The sequence below is a fragment of the Pieris napi genome, chromosome 19, assembly GCF_905475465.1.
Source record: "Pieris napi chromosome 19, ilPieNapi1.2, whole genome shotgun sequence".
NCBI lineage: Eukaryota > Metazoa > Arthropoda > Insecta > Lepidoptera > Pieridae > Pieris > Pieris napi.
The window spans coordinates 9,359,302-9,377,245 of record NC_062252.1 but is presented as its reverse complement, the minus strand read 5'-3'; the positions used below and the strand labels follow the sequence as shown (position 1 = coordinate 9,377,245).

The 17,944-nt window shown below is 32.4% G+C and overlaps 3 protein-coding genes across 3 annotated transcripts; all 3 read right to left on the bottom strand.

The window, feature by feature from the left end:
* Positions 1 to 744: 744 nt before the first annotated feature.
* LOC125059360 (UDP-glucosyltransferase 2-like) lies at positions 745 to 3,765 on the bottom strand. The gene is made up of 4 exons (XM_047663755.1): positions 2,882 to 3,765; positions 2,286 to 2,508; positions 1,957 to 2,176; positions 745 to 1,444 (listed from the first exon to the last, which is right to left on the bottom strand). Exons 1-4 carry the CDS (start codon positions 3,716 to 3,718, stop codon positions 1,159 to 1,161), a joined length of 1,566 nt encoding a protein of 521 aa, XP_047519711.1. The 5' UTR covers positions 3,719 to 3,765; the 3' UTR covers positions 745 to 1,158.
* A 1,495-nt stretch (positions 3,766 to 5,260) lies between these two features.
* LOC125059358 (UDP-glucosyltransferase 2-like) lies at positions 5,261 to 7,888 on the bottom strand. The gene is made up of 4 exons (XM_047663753.1): positions 7,013 to 7,888; positions 6,424 to 6,646; positions 6,098 to 6,317; positions 5,261 to 5,578 (listed from the first exon to the last, which is right to left on the bottom strand). Exons 1-4 carry the CDS (start codon positions 7,865 to 7,867, stop codon positions 5,293 to 5,295), a joined length of 1,584 nt encoding a protein of 527 aa, XP_047519709.1. The 5' UTR covers positions 7,868 to 7,888; the 3' UTR covers positions 5,261 to 5,292.
* Positions 7,889 to 9,396: 1,508 nt separating this feature from the next.
* Positions 9,397 to 12,734, bottom strand: LOC125059359 (UDP-glucosyltransferase 2-like). The gene is made up of 4 exons (XM_047663754.1): positions 11,859 to 12,734; positions 11,260 to 11,482; positions 10,929 to 11,148; positions 9,397 to 9,910 (listed from the first exon to the last, which is right to left on the bottom strand). The coding sequence occupies exons 1-4, from the start codon at positions 12,702 to 12,704 to the stop codon at positions 9,625 to 9,627; spliced, it is 1,575 nt and encodes a 524-aa protein (XP_047519710.1). The 5' UTR covers positions 12,705 to 12,734; the 3' UTR covers positions 9,397 to 9,624.
* Between the last annotated feature and the right edge of the window lie 5,210 nt (positions 12,735 to 17,944).

Sequence of the window (17,944 nt, the reverse complement as noted above, 5' to 3'; positions counted from 1 at the left end):
CATTGTGTTATCACTTACTTACGTTCTTTTTGCTATGCTTTATTATTTATGGCCTTTTTGTAATATTTTTGTTGGTAAACTTATTGGTTAAATTTGTATAAATGCTTTCTTTTTCTTATGTGTTACCTTGCTGGCTATAAATAATTAGATGTCATTTATCGTACACTAAAATTAATAGTTAGTACGTCCATTAGGCATCAGTTATTATTTATCACTAATGGTTATTGTGCAATTTGATAATTAGACTTATTAATATTCATTAATTATTCAATTAACTAAATCATAATATGAAACAATTTCATGCGCTTTAACTATTCACTAAAATGTATTGTAATTCTGCGTATTATTTTATAAATGATTGTTAAACTTTTTATTTTTTATTTATACGTAAAAAAAAAAATTTGAAGAAGCATTTTCGAGTTGATTTTGCTTTCATTATCCTAAAAAAAATATTTCTTTAACAATGTCTGTTTATAGCGATATTCGAGATACATATACATTGTTCTAACTATAGTATAGCTAATATTGGGCAGTGTTGGCCTTGTGGTGCCATTCTCTGACGTTAGAGAATTAAACTCTGTATGCACCTATGGACTTTTCATTCTACGTAGGCATCAATGGCTAGTATGGTAAAAGATAAACATCGTGAGAAATCGGCATACATTAGACCCAACAACCAGAACAATTTTCAAAATAAAAACCTACGAAAGTACTAAATAACCTACTAAATAAAACAATTTTTTTCAACTTTTATTGTTTTTAATATTTGACAAATTTTCTTTCCATAAAAACCTTCATCATACAAGTTGAAGCAGTCTAGCAGTCCACGAGTTTTGCAATTAACGTTGTGATTAATATAATTAAACGCTAAACGCTTCGCTTGTGACTAAATGTTATTATAAATTAAGTAAACGACGTTAATTTGCATATCTGTATTTCATGTCCGCGTTTGTTTATTTGTTGTAAATACAACACTTCGTTTGAAATATTTTAATAATTGGACTGATTAATATCTTAATTCACAAAAGTTATTAAGAACTAAAACTAAATTATTACAGTGTTAGCAAACATTCTAACTAATAATTATTTTATTCGATCTGTACTGTTTCTAATACTGTACGAAACAAAAATCAAATATTACTTTATTAAATATATATTTTAACAAGATTTAAGTTTAGGCTTACGTAAGCCTAAAGTTAATCCTACATACATATAATACAAAGTTGCAATAAGTACTACACAGGATAAAAGTACCAGCGCTGTTAATTTAAGTAAAAATTCTATTTCATAGAATTCGTACATGGGCATGTTAGCATTCGGTGCCCTTAGATGCTTCGCCCCACCATGCCTCAGGACGTATTCTATCCACCACACTGATCTCTCTAAAGGACTCTCTGGTTGATCGTTCAATAATTCACGAAGTTTTATTACGTTTTCTTTGTAACTGAAAGAAAATTTAGATTTTGAAAATAGAAAGTGTTGCGCTCCTTAACCAAAAGAAAGTATTTTTGAACCGCAACAATTTGTAAATGAAAAAGGTACAAAAATATGAGACGAATATGAGAGAGATTGAAACAGTTGCAGGAACCTAAAACAATGTAGCTTGCAAAACATTTGGATTGGTCAATTTCTATTATTATCAATATCCATTGTTCTATCAATATATCAATTTGGCTGTACCTAATTGTCTAATTGTGCAATTGTGAGATGAATAAAAGTCTTTTGAAAATTATTAGTGGCGTCATTTCTTGTTATGAAATCATTGAAGCAAAATCCTGATAGACCTTTTTTTTATAGAGCACACGGGCAGGAGTCTCATCTGATTGTAAGTGATACTAACCCATAGACAGTAGACACTGAGAAAGTTTCCGGCTTTTGTTTATTTTTCCTAAGTCCTTAATTTCGGTAGTTAACCTGAAATTTAGTTTCAAATACCCACCACCAACCAATACCCACCTTATATTATCAATGACAGTATGTATAGCATGTAATAGTTTTTCTTCAGTTATTGTTTCCATATAAAGCGCCTGACCAATTTTATGATATTCGTACAATTCAACATTGTACCATTGATCACCAAGCATTGGTATGCCGACAAGTGGTACTCCGGCAGTGATTGCTTCATCTGTTGATTGTAATCCTCCTTGCGTTATAAATAATTTTATATTTGGATGCCCTGTAATTTATGTATTAGTGATTTAATTGTTTACCCTTAAATTAATTCGTTACTAGCCATATTATGTTAAACGTGAGTTGGATTTTAGGCATTTATACTGTTCACTCACTTAAAAGATCCGATTGCGGTAGCCACTGAGCTGTTTTAACATTGTCTGTTTTTCCTGGAAGTTCATTTGTTTCCCATTTCCATAGGACTTCATAAGGTAATTTGGCAAACACATTTAGGAACATCTGTATTGTTTCTTTTGGCAACTGTGAGGAGCGAGCATTTGAACCGAAACTTAAATAAACTACACCATTTTTAGAAGAATCTAAATATGATTGTATCTCCTGCAAAAAAATCGAAATCAGATTCATATAACACTAATTTAATTTAATTCTAATAACTACACTCTACATAATTTTATTAATTTGCATATTGGTTCTAAGGTCTAATTCGAAATTATTTCTAAATATTTTCCGGTGTTGTTGAAAGATGTTTAATTTGCCTTGTGAGCTTTGCCAAAAGGCAAATCAAACATTATTACAGTGATTTTCGTTCAAAGCAACCCTTTGCTCAAAACCAATATTTAAATAATTATAAAAAATATTTTTTAGCCTAGTTAGCAGCACTTGTATGTACTATTTATGCTTTTCAATACGTTCCAAGATGAAGCAATCGAGCAATTTAGTTTCTAATTATTAAAGCATAGTAATGACTGACCTTGGGAAGAGGCTTTTCCGGGTTCTTGTGGATTCCCCACATCGAAACCACATTCGGTGGCAGTGGTTGTCTATTACTCCATAATGGATGAATGTTCAAAAAAAGCATGTCAACCTTATTATATAATTCGTCATATGTTGGCATATCTTCACCAAAATATTTAACATAAACTTCACGTTCCTTTGTTTCTTGGGAATACCAAAAATTCATTAGGCGATAATGGGTATACAATTCGGACACCTTGTCCCAAAATGTCAAATTCAATAATCGTTGACGCATAGAAGGTGGATATAAAAATGGATGATTTGGAGCACCGATAATCTCAGCATTACCTAACATCATACCAAACGAGCTTCCAAGAACAACAGGCGCGTTAAATAAATGTGAGAACGAAATATACTGCCTCCCACATGCTTCAATGAGTAACAGATCAAAATAATCCTTATCTGTATTATTGATCAGATTCTGTACTGGCTCCGATTGAACTTGTATTTCCACAAATTTTCCCATCATCGTTGACAAACCTTCTATGACTTTAAATATTGTTTCTCTGCTTCCGAATCTTTCATTGAGTTTCTCTAAACTTGGTTTCAAATACGTATAAGTAACATCGTGCACATCTATTTCTGTCAAGTTTTCCGGACGGTCCTCTGTCGTGAACGCTGGATTTGGAGTGATGATGGTGACTTCATGACCCCTCCTAGCTAACTCTTGGGTCAAAGGACGGAAAACTACTTGATGACTTATAGACGCTGTTGGAATCACGGCCAAAATTCTATCACCATAACTTTTAGATATTAGCACTGACAATAGAAACACTAAAATAGACCTGCGCATTCTGAATATTATTATCAACTAAACTAAACTAAACAAAACGCGAGTCCACATTGCATATTAGATAATTATAGTACTTCTTAATAGCTTTTATAATTATTATAAATGAAACAAAATAAAAAATCCTTGTTATTTCTTGCAATAGAACAAATTAAACTTAATTATGTATATTTTTAAGAAAATAAATAATTTATAATAATTATATATATTATAACTTATTATATTTCCTTTGTCACGTTTTTTTATGTCTTTGATAATCGTATGTCCTTAATGTCAATTCTTACAACATATCAGAGCTTATACTAATTAATTAGACAAATAGGACAGTGGTATATTAATAAGATATTTGAAACTCGTGTTTAAACGAATATAATCACCGCTAGATTTATAAAAGTCATAATAAGTACGACGCAATTATCTTCAGATACACTTTGTTTATATTTTTTCTAAGGCTTAACATCTCTTAAATTTCATCAGATCTAAGGTCCCTGAGAAGTTCCTTTAATCCGGAAGTAGGTAATAATCACAATGAATCAGTTAATAGATAGAAATCACATAGTTATAACCAGGTGCATTATAGTTATAGTTCGAAGCCAGTTTCTTGAATGTCACCCATCGAAACTCTGGACTTGTTATTGGGGGCATTTGCTTGGTAAAACACAACCGTCAACCACTTTAGAGAACTTCTCACGCAGTTGCTGTATATTTAACTTGCGCAGAGGGGGTTTGAACGCACCAATTTAAAGCTGAGTTGGCTAATACCCATTAAACAATATAAAATGTGAACCCAAATATTGTATGGAGTATGTGATACAATTGTTGACATGATAAGCGTCATTGAGGACATCCCAATTGATAAGAATGATATAACTGTAGTAAACCTAATGTATGACAAATACAATTATTGTACTAAAAAATTAAAATAAATAAATAAACAAACAAAAAATAAACAGGCAGAAAATAGTAAACGGCTCAAATATAAGAGGCATGGAGTAGATACTCTAGGGCCGTGGGGTTTAAGTGCACAGGCGCTAATAAAAGATTTAAGTTGGAGCCAGGTAAATAGTACCTATCGTTGACCCCAGAGCTGGTGTATTCCTCGCTCAATGAATAAGTATCGCAATACAGCAAGGAAATGCTGCCAGCGCTAAAGGTACCTACACTGCCACAGGGACCAAGTTTTTTTAAATTTGTTTTCATTTTCTATTAATAAATTTTTAATTATTATTATAATTATGTAGGTTAAGAAAATTGTAAATACTGTATACTTAATTGTTAAGAAATAAATTAGGCCGATATTACTTTTAAAGGTACAAAACGAGTGGTGTGGTGAAGATTAAAAACCATTCAATAGAATGTTTCATAAGATAATTATGTGTCAAGATTTAAGAACATGTTTGTGTTGGGCAAAAGCCCATGCTCCCATATTCTCCAATCATAATATTAAATCTTTCAAGTTGATGTGGCATGTATTTCTACACGGTCTGGTATAAAAGTAATCTATTATACCAATGTTGTATAATAAGCTGACTACTGTACGAAACATAAAACAAATATAATATTATTAAATATATATTTTAACAAGATTTAAGTTTAGGCTTACGTAAGCCTGAAGTTAATCCTAAATACATATAATACAAAGTTGCAATAATTACTACACAGGATAAAAGTACCAGCGCCGTTAATTTAAGTAAAAATTCTATTTCATAGAACTCGTACATGGGCATGTTCGCATTCGGTGCCCGTAGATGCTTCGCCCCACCATGCCTCAGGACGTATTCTATCCACCACACTGATCTCTCTAAAGGACTCTCTGGTTGATCATTCAATAATTCACGAAGTTTTATTACGTTTTCTTTGTAACTGAAAGAAAATTGAGAGTTTGAAAATAGAAAGTGTTGCGCTCCTTAACCCACAGAAAGTATTTTTGAACCGCAACAATTTGTGAATGAAAAATGTCCAAAAATATGAGACGAATATGAGAGAGATTGAAACAGTTGCAGGAACCTAAAACAATGTAGCTTACAATACATTTGGATTGCTCAATTTATATTATTATCAATATCCATTGTTCTATCAATATACCGATTTTCTAATTGTGCAATTGTGAGATGAATAAAAGTCTTTTGAAAATTATTAGTGGCGTCATTTTTTGTTATGAAATCATTGAAGCAAAATCCTGATTGACCTTTTTTTTATAGAGCAAACGGGCAGGAGTCTCATCTGATTGTAAGTGCTACCACCACTCATAGACAGTAGACACTCACTGTGTTAGAAGGCTCGCAAGAGAGTTTTCAGCCTTTGTTTATTTTTCCTAAGTAAGGACTTTCGGTATTTAAACTGAAATTTAGTTTCAAATACCCACCACCAACCAATACCCACCTTATATTATCAATGACAGTATGTATAGCATGTAATAGTTTTTCTTCAGTTATTGTTTCCATATAAAGCGCCTGACCAATTTTATGATATTCGTACAATCCAACATTGTACCATTGATCACCAAGCATTGGTATACCGACAAGTGGTACTCCGGCACTGAGTGCTTCATCTGTTGATTGTAATCCTCCTTGCGTTATAAATAATTTTATATTTGGATGCCCTGTAATTTATGTATTAGTGTTTTAATTGTTTACCATTAAATTAATTCGTTACTAGCTATATGTTATACGTGAGTTGGATTTTAGGCATTTATACTGTTCACTTACTTAAAAGATCCGATTGCGGTAGCCACTGAGCTGTTTTAACATTGTCTGTTTTTCCTGGAAGTTCATTTGTTTCCCATTTCCATAGGACTTCATAAGGTAATTTGGCAAACACATTTAGGAACATCTGTATTGTTTCTTTTGGCAACTGTGAGGAGCGAGCATTTGAACCAAAACTTAAATAAACCACACCCCTTTTAGAAGAATCTAAATATGATTGTAACTCCTGCAAAATCGAAATCAGATTCATATAACACTAATTTAATTTAATTCTAATAACTACACTTTACATAATTTGATTAATTAGCATATTGGTTCTAAGGTCTAATTCAAAATTATTTCTAAATATTTTCCGGTGTTGTTGAAAGATGTTTAATTTGCCTTGTGACCTTTGCCAACAGGCAAATCAAACCTTATTACAGTGTTTTTCGTTCAAAGCAACTCTGTGCTCAAAACCAATATTTAAATAATTATAATGAATTATTTTGTAGCCTAGTTTGCAGCACTTGTATATTTATGCTTTTCAATATGTCCCGAGAAGAAGCAATCGAGCAATTTAGTTTCCAATAACTTAAGTATAATAATGACTGACCTTGGGAAGAGGCTTTTCCGGGTTCTTATGGATTCCCCACATTGAAACCACATTCGGCGGCAGTGGTTGTCTATTACTCCATAATGGATGAATGTTCAAAAAAAGCATGTCAACCTTATTAAATAATTCGTCATATGTTGGCATATCTTCACCAAAATATTTAACATAAACTTCACGTTCCTTTGTTTCTTGGGAATACCAAAAATTCATTAGGCGATATTGGGTATACAGTTCGGACACCTTGTCCCAAAATGTCAAATTCATTAAACGTGGTAAAGTGGTAAGAAACGAAGATGGATATAAAAATGGATGATTTGGAGCACCGATAATCTCAGCATTACCTAACATCATACCAAACGAGCTTCCAAGAATAACAGGCGCGTTAAATAAATGTGAGAACGAAATATACTGCCTCCCACATGCTTCAATGAGTAACAGATCAAAATAATCCTTATCTGTATTATTGATCAGAGTCTGTACTGGCTCCGATTGAACTTGTATTTCCACAAAATTTCTCATCATCGTTGTCATACCTTCTATGACGTTAAATATTGTTTCTCTGCTTCCGAATCTTTCATTGAGTTTCTCTAAACTTGGCTTCATATACGAATAAGTAACATCGTGCACATCTATTTCTGTCAAGTTTTCCGGACTGTCTTCTTTTGTGAACGCTGGATTTGGAGTGATGATGGTGACATCATGACCCCTCCTAGCTAGCTCTTGAGTCAAAGGACGGAAAACTACTTGATGACTTATAGACGCAGTTGGAATCACGGCTAAAATTCTAGCACCATAACTTTTAGATATTAGCACTGACAAGAGAAACACTAAAATAAACCTGCGCATTCTGAACATTATTATCAACTAAACTAAACTAAACAAAACGCGAGTCCACATTGCTTATTAAATTTTATATTTATAAATGAAATATTATAAAAAAGCCTTTTTATTTCTTGCAATAGAACAAAATAAACTTAATACTATTGTATGTATATTTTTAAAGAAAATATTGTTTTTATAATTATATATAAAACTTATTATATTTTCTTTGTCACGTTTTTTTATGTCTTTTATAATCGTATTTCCTTAATGTCAATTCTTACAACATATCAGAGCTTATAATAATTAATTAGACAAATAGGACAGTGGTATATTAATAAGATATTTGAAACACGTGTTTAAATGAATATAATAGCGGTGATTTATTAAAGTCATAACAAGTACGACGCAATTATCTTTAGATACACTTTGTATATATTTTTTCTACAGCTTAACTTTTTTTTAATTCCTTAAACCTCATGTACCGCGGCGACTACTACGTCAACAAATCTTAGGCCCCCAGGAAGTTCCTTTAACCGCGGAAGTAGGTAATAAATAAATAATAAATAGATCACATAACTATAACTAGATACATGATGACGTTCGAGGATGTTCCATCAATTCGAAGCCAGTTTCTTGAAGGACACCCATCGGAACGTTGGACTTGTACGTGGGGACATTTGCTTGGTAAAAAACAACCGTCAACCACTTTAGCGAGCTTCTCACGCCGTTGCTGTGTATTTACTTGCGCAGAGGGGGTTTGAACGCACGAATTTAAAGCTGAGTTGGCTAATACCCATTAAATAATATAAAATGTGAACCCAAATATTGTTTGGAGTATGTGAAACAATTGTTGAAATGATAAGGATCATTGAGCACATCTCAATTGATAAGAATGATATAACTGTAGTAAACCTAATGTATGACAAATACAATTATTGTACTAAAAAATGAAATAAATAAATAAACAAACAAAAAATAAATAGGCGGAAATAATAAACGGCTCAAATATAAGAGGCATGGAGTAGATACTCTTGGGCCATGGGGTTTAAGTGCACAGGCGCTAATAAAAGATTTAAGTTGGCGCCAGGTAAATAGTACTTATCATGGACCCCAGAGCTGGATTTTTTTTTAATTTGTTTTAATTTTCTATTTATAAATTTTTAATTATTATTATTATTATGTAGGGTAAGAAAATTGTGAATACTGTATACTTAATTGTTAAGAAATAAATTAGGCCGATATTATTTTTATAGGTACAAAACGAGTGGTGTGGTGATGATTAAACACCATTCAGTAGAATGTTTCATAAGATAATAATGTGTCAAGATTTAAGAACATGTTTGTGTTGCGCAAAATCCCATGCTCCCATATTCTTCAATCATAATGTTAAATCTTTCAAGTTGATATGGCATGTATTTTACATGGTCTGGTATAAAAGTTATCTATTATACCAATGTTGTATAATAAGCTGAATAAAATCCTGAATATTTATTCCCTTAATATCTATGAATGTAACATAAAACTGGTTGAATGGCTAAAAACTAAAAAAAAATTGAACGATGTAAATTTGGATGTCCGCGTTTGTTTATTTGTTGTAAATACAACACTTCGTTTGAAATATTTTAATAATTGGACAGTTTAATATCTTAATTCACAAAAGTTATTTCGAACTTAAACTAAATTATTACAGTTTTAGTGAACATTCTAACTAATAATTATTTTATTCGATCTTTACTGATACTGATACTGTACGAAACATAAAACAAATATAATATTATCAAATATATATTTTAACAAGATTTAAGTTTAGGCTTACGTAAGCCTAAAGTTAATCCTAAATACATATAATACAAAGTTGCAATAAGTACTGTACAGGATAAAAGTACCAGCGCCGTTAATTTAAGTAAAAATTCTATTTCATAGAACTCGTACATGGGCATGTTAGCATTCGGTGCCCGTAGATGCTTCGCCCCACCATGCCTCAGGACGTATTCTATCCACCACACTGATCTCTCTAAAGGACTCTCTGGTTGATCATTCAATAATTCACGAAGTTTTATTACGTTTTCTTTGTAACTGAAAGAAAATTGAGAGTTTGAAAATAGAAAGTGTTGCGCTTCTTAATCCACAGAAAGTATTTTTAAACCGCAACAATTTGTGAATGAAAAAGGCCCAAAAATATGAGACCAATATGAGAGAGGAACCTAAAACAATGTAGTTTGCAAAACATTTGGATTGCTCAATTTATATTATTATCAATATCCATTGTTCTATCAATATACCGATTTTCTAATTGTGCAATTGTGAGATGAATAAAAGTCTTTTGAAAATTATTAGTGGCGTCATTTCTTGTTATGAAATCATTGAAGCAAAATCCTGATAGACCTTTTTTTATAGAGCACACGGGCAGGAGTCTCATCTGGTTGTGAACACGCAAGGGCGTAGAGCGGGTAAGAAGAACTGGCAAGAAACTTTCCGCCACTCTTTTTAATCGCCAAGTATTGTCATACAAATTGTTTGAACTGGAGCAATTCAATCCCAAGGATTAGGATCGTTTAAGTAGTCCTCAAATTTATAAAAAGCTTTGTTGATTAATTTTCGTTTAACGACGGCTTTGAATTTATTTAATGATAATTCTCTAATTTCGCTTGGGAGTTTGTTGTAAAAACGGATACAATTTCCATATAAGGAGTGGTTTATCTTTTGGAGCCTGGTTGGTCGTACAGTCAAATTAGTTCTATTTCGCGTATTATACTGGTGAAAGTCACCATTTGTTTTAAAATCGTTTATATTTTTTTGGACATACAACAAGGCTTCAAGAATATATTGACCAGATAGTGTCATAATATTTAATTCCTTAAACTTATTCCGTACCGACTCCCTCGGAGAAACATATCAAATACCCCGAACAGCCCGCTTTTGCAGCACAAATATGGATTGAACCTCTGCAGCAGCACCCCAGAGTAAAATACCGTACGACATAATGCTATGAAAGTAGCTATGATACACAATTTTAGCTGTGTCCTTATCAGTAAACTGTCGGATTTTCGGTAGTTAACCTGAAATTTAGTTACAAATACCAACCGATACCCACCTTATATTATCAATGACAGTATGTATAGCATGTAATAGTTTTTCTTCAGTTATTGTTTCCATATAAAGCGCCTGACCAATTTTATGATATTCGTACAATTCAACATTGTACCATTGGTCAGCAAACATTGGTATGCCGACAAGTGGAACTCCGGCACTAAGTGCTTCATCTGTTGATTGTAATCCTCCTTGCGTTATAAATAATTTTATATTTGGATGCCCTGTAATTTATGTATTAGTGTTTTAATTGTTTACCCTTAAATTAATTCGTTACTAACCATAATATGTTAAACCTGAATTGGATTTTAGCCATTTGTACTGTTACAACTCACTTAAAAGATCCGATTGCGGTAGCCACTGCGCTGTTTTGATATTGTCTGTTTTTCCTGGAAGTTCATTTGTTTCCCATTTCCATAGGACTTCATAAGGTAATTTGGCAAACACATTTAGGAACATCTGTATTGTTTCATTTGGCAACTGTGAGGAGCGAACATTTGAACCGAAACTTAAATATATTACACCCTTTTTAGAAGAATCTAAATATGATTGTAGCTCCTAAAAAAAAATTAAATCAGCTTCATATAACTCAAATTTTATTTTATTCTAATACCTACACTATACATAATTTTACTCGTAATTTGCATATTGCTTCTTAGGTCTAAATCAAAATTATTTCTAAATAGTTTCCGGTGTCGTTCAAAGATATTTTATTAGTATTGTGAGCTTTGCCAAAAGGCAAATCAAACATTATTACAGTGATTTTCGTTCAAAGCAACCCTTTGCTCAAAATCAATATTTAAATAATTATAAAGAATTATTTTATAGTCTAGTTTGCAGCACTTGTACGTACTATTTATGCTTTTCAATATGTTCCAAGAAGAAGCAATCGTGCAATTTAGTTTCTAATGATTAAAGCATAATAATGACTGACCTTGGGAAGAGTTTTTTCCGGGTTCTTATGGATTCCCCACATTGAAATCACATTCGGCGGCAGTGGTTGTCTATTACTCCATAATGGATGAATGTTCAAAAAAAGCATGTCAACCTTATCATATAATTCGTCATATGTTGGCATATCTTTACCAAAATATTTAACATAAACTTCACGTTCCTTTGTTTCTTGGGAATACCAAAAATTCATTAGGCGATAATGGGTATACAATTCGGACACCTTGTCCCAAAATGTCAAATTAAATAAACGTCGACGCATAGAAGGTGGATATAAAAATGGATGATTTGGAGCACCGATAATCTCAGCATTACCTAACATCATACCAAATGAGCTTGCAAGAACAACAGGCGCATTAAATAAATGTGAGAACGAAATATACTGCCTCCCACATGCTTCAATAAGTAACAGATCAAAATAATCCTTATCTGTATTATTGATCAGAGTCTGTACTGGCTCCGATTGAACTTGTATTTCCACAAAATTTCTCATCATCGTTGTCATACCTTCAATGATGTTAAATATTGTTTCTCTGCTTCCGAATCTTTCATTGAGTTTCTCTAAACTTGGCTTCATGTACGAATAAGTAACATCGTGCACATCTATTTCTGTCAAGTTTACCGGACGATCTTCTGTTGAGAACGCTGGATTTGGAGTGATGATGGTGACTTCATGACCCCTCCTAGCTAGCTCTTGGGTCAAAGGACGGAAAACTACTTGATGACTTATAGATGCAGTTGGAATCACGGCCAAAATTCTAGCACCATAACTTTTAGATATTAGCACTGACAATAGAAACACTACAATAAACCTGCGCATTCTGAACATTATTATCAACTTAACTAAATTAAACGAAATGCGAGTCCACATTGCTTATTAGATTTTATATTTATAAATGAAATAATATAAAAAAGCTATTTATTTTTTGCAATAGAACAAATGAAACTTAATTAACTATTGTTATTTTTAAGAAATTAAATTATTTATAACTTTATATAAAACTTATTATATTTCCTTTGTCACATTTTTTTATGTCTTTTATATTCGTATTTCCTTAATTTCAATTCTTACAACATATCAGAGCATATACTAATTAATTACACAAATAGGACAGTTGCATATTAATAAGATATTTGAAATATGTGTTTATACGATTATAATAGCGGTGGTTCATTAAAGTCATAATAAGAACGACGCAATTATCTTCCGAAACACTTTGTATATATATTTTCTACAGCTAACAATTCTTAAATTCCTTAAACCTCATGTACCGCGGCGACTACTACGTCATCAATTCTAAGGCCCCTGGGAAGTTCCTTTAACCGCGGAAGTAGGTTATAATCATAATGAATCAGTAAATAGATCACATAACTATAACTAGATACAGGATGACATTTGAGGATATTCCGTCACTTGGAAGCCAGTTTCTTGAAGGACACCCATCGGAACTCTGGACTTGTACGTGGGGACATTTGCTTGGTGAAACACAACCGTCAACCACTTTAGCGAGCTTCTCACACTGTTGCTGTGTTTACTTCCGCAGAGGGGGTTTGAACGCACGAATTTAAAGCTGAGTTGGCTAATACGCATTAAATAATATAAAATGTGAACCCAAATATTGTATGGAGTATGTGAAAAAATTGTTGAAATGATAAGCGTCATTGCACATCTCAATTGATAATAATGATATAACTGGAGTAAACCTAATGTATAACAAATACAATTATTGTACTAAAAATTTAAAATAAATAAATAAACAAACAAAAAATAAACAGGCGGAAAATAATAAACGGCTCAAATATAAGGGGCATGGAGTAGAGACTCTTGGGCCGTGGGGTTTAAGTGCATAGGCGCTAATAAAAGATTTAAGTTGGCGCTAAGTAAATAGTACCTATCGTTGACCCGAGAGCTGGTGCTTTCCTCGCTCAACGAATAAGTATCGCAATACAGCGAGGAAATGCTGCCAGCGTTAAAGGTTACACTACACTTCCGCAGGGACCACATTTTTTAAATTTGTTTTAATTTTCTATTTATTAATTTTTAATTATTATTATTATGATGTAGGTTAAGAAAATTGTAAATACTGCATACTTCATTGTTAAGAAATAAATTAGGCCGATATTATTTTTAAAGGTACAAAACACAGGTGTGGTGAAGATTAAAAACCGTTCAATGGAATGTTTCATTAGATAATTATGTATTGGGCAAAAACCCATGCTCCCTGCAATCATAATATTATATCTTTCAAGTTGATGTAGCATGTATTTCTACATGGTCAAAGTAATCTATTATACCAATGTTATACAGGCCCCATGTTGTATAATAAGCTAAATAAAATCCTGAATATTTATTCCCTTAATATCTATGAAGGTAAAATAAAACTGATTGAATGGCTAAAAACTCAAAAATATAATGAAATAAAAAACTTGTTTGGTAACATAAAATAAAATGGGAACTTTTAAAATTTCTAATTTCAGTCCCTAAACTCGTTCAAAATTTAATTTAAATAGAAAATCTTAAAACTAAATATAAGTTTTCATAATTACATAAATTTATATCTCGTTTCAAATTTCTCATCCACAAGACTTAAAACTCTTTGTTCTCTTTCACATTTACTATGGTGAAACCAAATGCAAACACTTGTATATAGATTCTACCTTCATTTAGTTTAATAAACAATAACCATCTAACCTGAATAAACATCTAATGACAAATAACTTAACCAATTTGTTAATGACAAGGCTGGCCTAGTTTAAACACTAGTGCTCTAGAATTATATTATGTACAAGGTTGACCAAAACGAATGGTGTATCTCAACAATTCGTTGCCTATTAAATATTTACACACTTTTTAGAATATAAGTACAAAATGTAATTGTTTTGCGTCGAATAAAGTTATTTTTATTTTATACCTCATCGTCATTAATACGTAGAGTTAAATATATTAGATTCACCATGCCTCCTGCTGATAGAGGACGAATCTTTCTTTTTAATTTATTTTATTATTATTCATTACATAAGATGTCATGTGGAACATGGTGTAATGGTTGCAGCTCCTTACAAACGTTGTGTAAAACAAAAAACTTGCCGAATAAAAAGAATGGCGGACAGTTTATTGCCAGTTCTTCTTTTCCGTTTTACGCCCTTGATTTGAGAACTGGCAGTAAATGTAAAATTAGAAGCATTTAATGTATATTTCTTTTTGACGTTCATAAGTGTACATTGTGTTACCTACATGAATAAATGATTTTTGACTTTGACTTCACTATTTACAATTTCCATGGGGATTTAAGTACTCCAAAACATTATTATAATGACATCAAATCAATCAGTGAGCCTTGTCTCTGTAATAGTAAAGTTTGAAACTTCTGTATACAACTTAGATCTCAACGGTAATAAATATTCATGTAATCAAAGTATTCCTCTAATCACAGGGACGGGCTGTGAATCTATGGGCCCTTTATCAAAAATGTATATTTTAATAACTATGGACAATTTATTTTAAACCTAACACAATTATTTATATGAAAAGAACTCACAAGTTTAATTAAAAATTTGTTAGATTAGTTACGGTATAGAGTATGATTTATTGGCAAAGCTTATCTCTCTCTTTAATCGGCAGCTGTCTGAGCGTCGTGGTCAGCAAGGAAGCATCTGGAGGGGACTATCTGTGTCTACTGGTTTCTGTCCAGCGCCTCTCTTAAGGCCGATTTACATTATCTTAGTGTTTAGGAGAGTGTTTTAGGATAGTACTTTAGTTGAAACATGTAAACGCTACTTGCTTTAGTAAACGCTACGCTAAAGAACTTGCCTTTCAACTTGTACTAAAATACTCTCCTAAACACTAAGATAATGTAAATCGGCCTTTATGACAGTGTACAGTCACTGAATCGGTCCATCTGGTTGGTACGGCAACGTGATCTTTTGCCTTCTGCGTTACAAACTACGATCAGTTTCTCCAAATTCTCATCGCATCTGCGCATTGTGTGGCCGAAAAAAGATACAATTATCTGTAGGCATATAGATAGGCGAGTCCGTATGCGGAGTTGGGTCAGTATCGATGTATTGGTGCGCTTTGCACTAGATATTCTAAGTATTCACCGTCAGCACCACATCTCAAAGGCATCCAACCTTTGCTTTTCATAAACATATCTCTGATAAACTAATATGATATCTAAAAACTGAAATAAAAGTGTGTGTGTGTGCACTTTAATATCTCATGCGCACATACTGCGAATGGAACCGATGTCCGAACCGACAGTAATATCTACTACTCCCTTCTCTCTATTTCTACAATAGTACATTACGATTATGTGCTACAAATTGAATGCCCGATTAGTTAACGAATTAAAAATTGTGCCGATATTTTGCCATTTTTGATAGAATCTATGGTAAACATAACAACTTCTTTACTTAATGTATAAGTAATGCGACGTACAATACTGTGTTCGGCTAAGACTAAAAATTGAGCACTTCTTATTTCTAATATCAAAATTTCTGATCGGCCCCATTTCAAAATACTGCCAACGCTTAAATTGATGTTATGTAAATAGTATATAGACCTCTGGTAATTGATATACCCCAAAGCGCTGTTTAAATTGCTTCAATTATATAGTAATTAATGACATAGCTTTCTTATTCTGAAAGACAGAAGATGGTATTGAAAATACAATTGGGGTAATAAGGTCATGCGTCTGATTATGAGTTGTATGTAACACAAAACGTACCATAAATTTATAAGTTAACACAAAGAATAAATTATGTTTATAAAAACGTACCTATAGCAAATATAAGACTCAAATATAAAAAAAAAAAATATTGGTTGTTTGTAAAGTAGGTTTACGGTCGAGATGTTTACGTGATAACGTCTTATTGGTGATATAAGTTTTTGGGAAGTAAGGAATTAATGAATATAAATTTTTTTTCAAATTTTAAATTAGGTACATCTATCGTTTTATTCACACTTTTGATGATAAATTTCGGGTGTAAAATGATAAGTTTACTTATTCGACTATGATATACATTTTTCTTCATACATTCACGGAATGACTGGCAGCGCTCGAGATGAGACGGGAGATCGGTCCGTCTCTCTCTCGTTATACCTGCGATCGCGCTCGTGAGGTTTTGGTGTGACACAAGTTTCTGAATTTGTCACCCGACTAAAACGATTTTAAAGACGTTATCACGTCAAAACCAAATGAATCGTTATGAATGAAATGTCGCTTCAGGCGAATAGAATAGAATAGAATACCTTCCTCACAACGTACAATAGCCAAAGAATTTACATAATTTTAACAACTGTAAGAAAGAACTTCTGAAATGATTTCATTATGTCTATTGCATGTGTTTTACTATAAAAAAAGGCAGCATTGAGCAACCGTTCGTAATGTTGCTATAACGCCTACGAAATAAGACCGTTAAGGCGACTTTGCGTTAATTCTTGATCAGGATCAAAAAAGTCTTCGAAAGTCTCTCTTATTTATATTACAGAAAATTATGGAACGTCATAGGAAATGTTGTTATAAATAATCCTTCAAATCAAGATATCAGCTAACGCTGGCTTGATCGCCATTTTGGTTTTTTACTGACCTCATGTGACTTTCCATAAAATAAATAAGAGACTTTCGACTACTTTTTTTGATCCTGATCGAGAATTCACGCAAAGTCGCCTTAACGGTTATATTTTGTAGGCGTTATAGCAACATAACGAACGGTTGAAAGCTATCTTTGCTGTGTTTATATTTTTCGAGTAAAACATATGCCAATGTCCAACAAAATCATTTCAGAAGTTCTTTCATGAAGATATTACATTATTTGGCTTTTGTACGTTGTAAAAAAGGTAGAATACCTAAATCGACATTTGCGAGTAGATAATGCTTATTTTTAGTCTTTCAGCCAAACTCGGTATTATTCATCGAATTACTTATACACTAAGTAAAGAATTTATTGGATTTACCATAGATTAAATCAGAAATGAATAAACATCGATACAATCAATTCGTTATCTAATAGGGTATTAATGTTTTAGCTCATAATCGTAAGGGCTCTTGCCCACGAGACGGTTTCAAA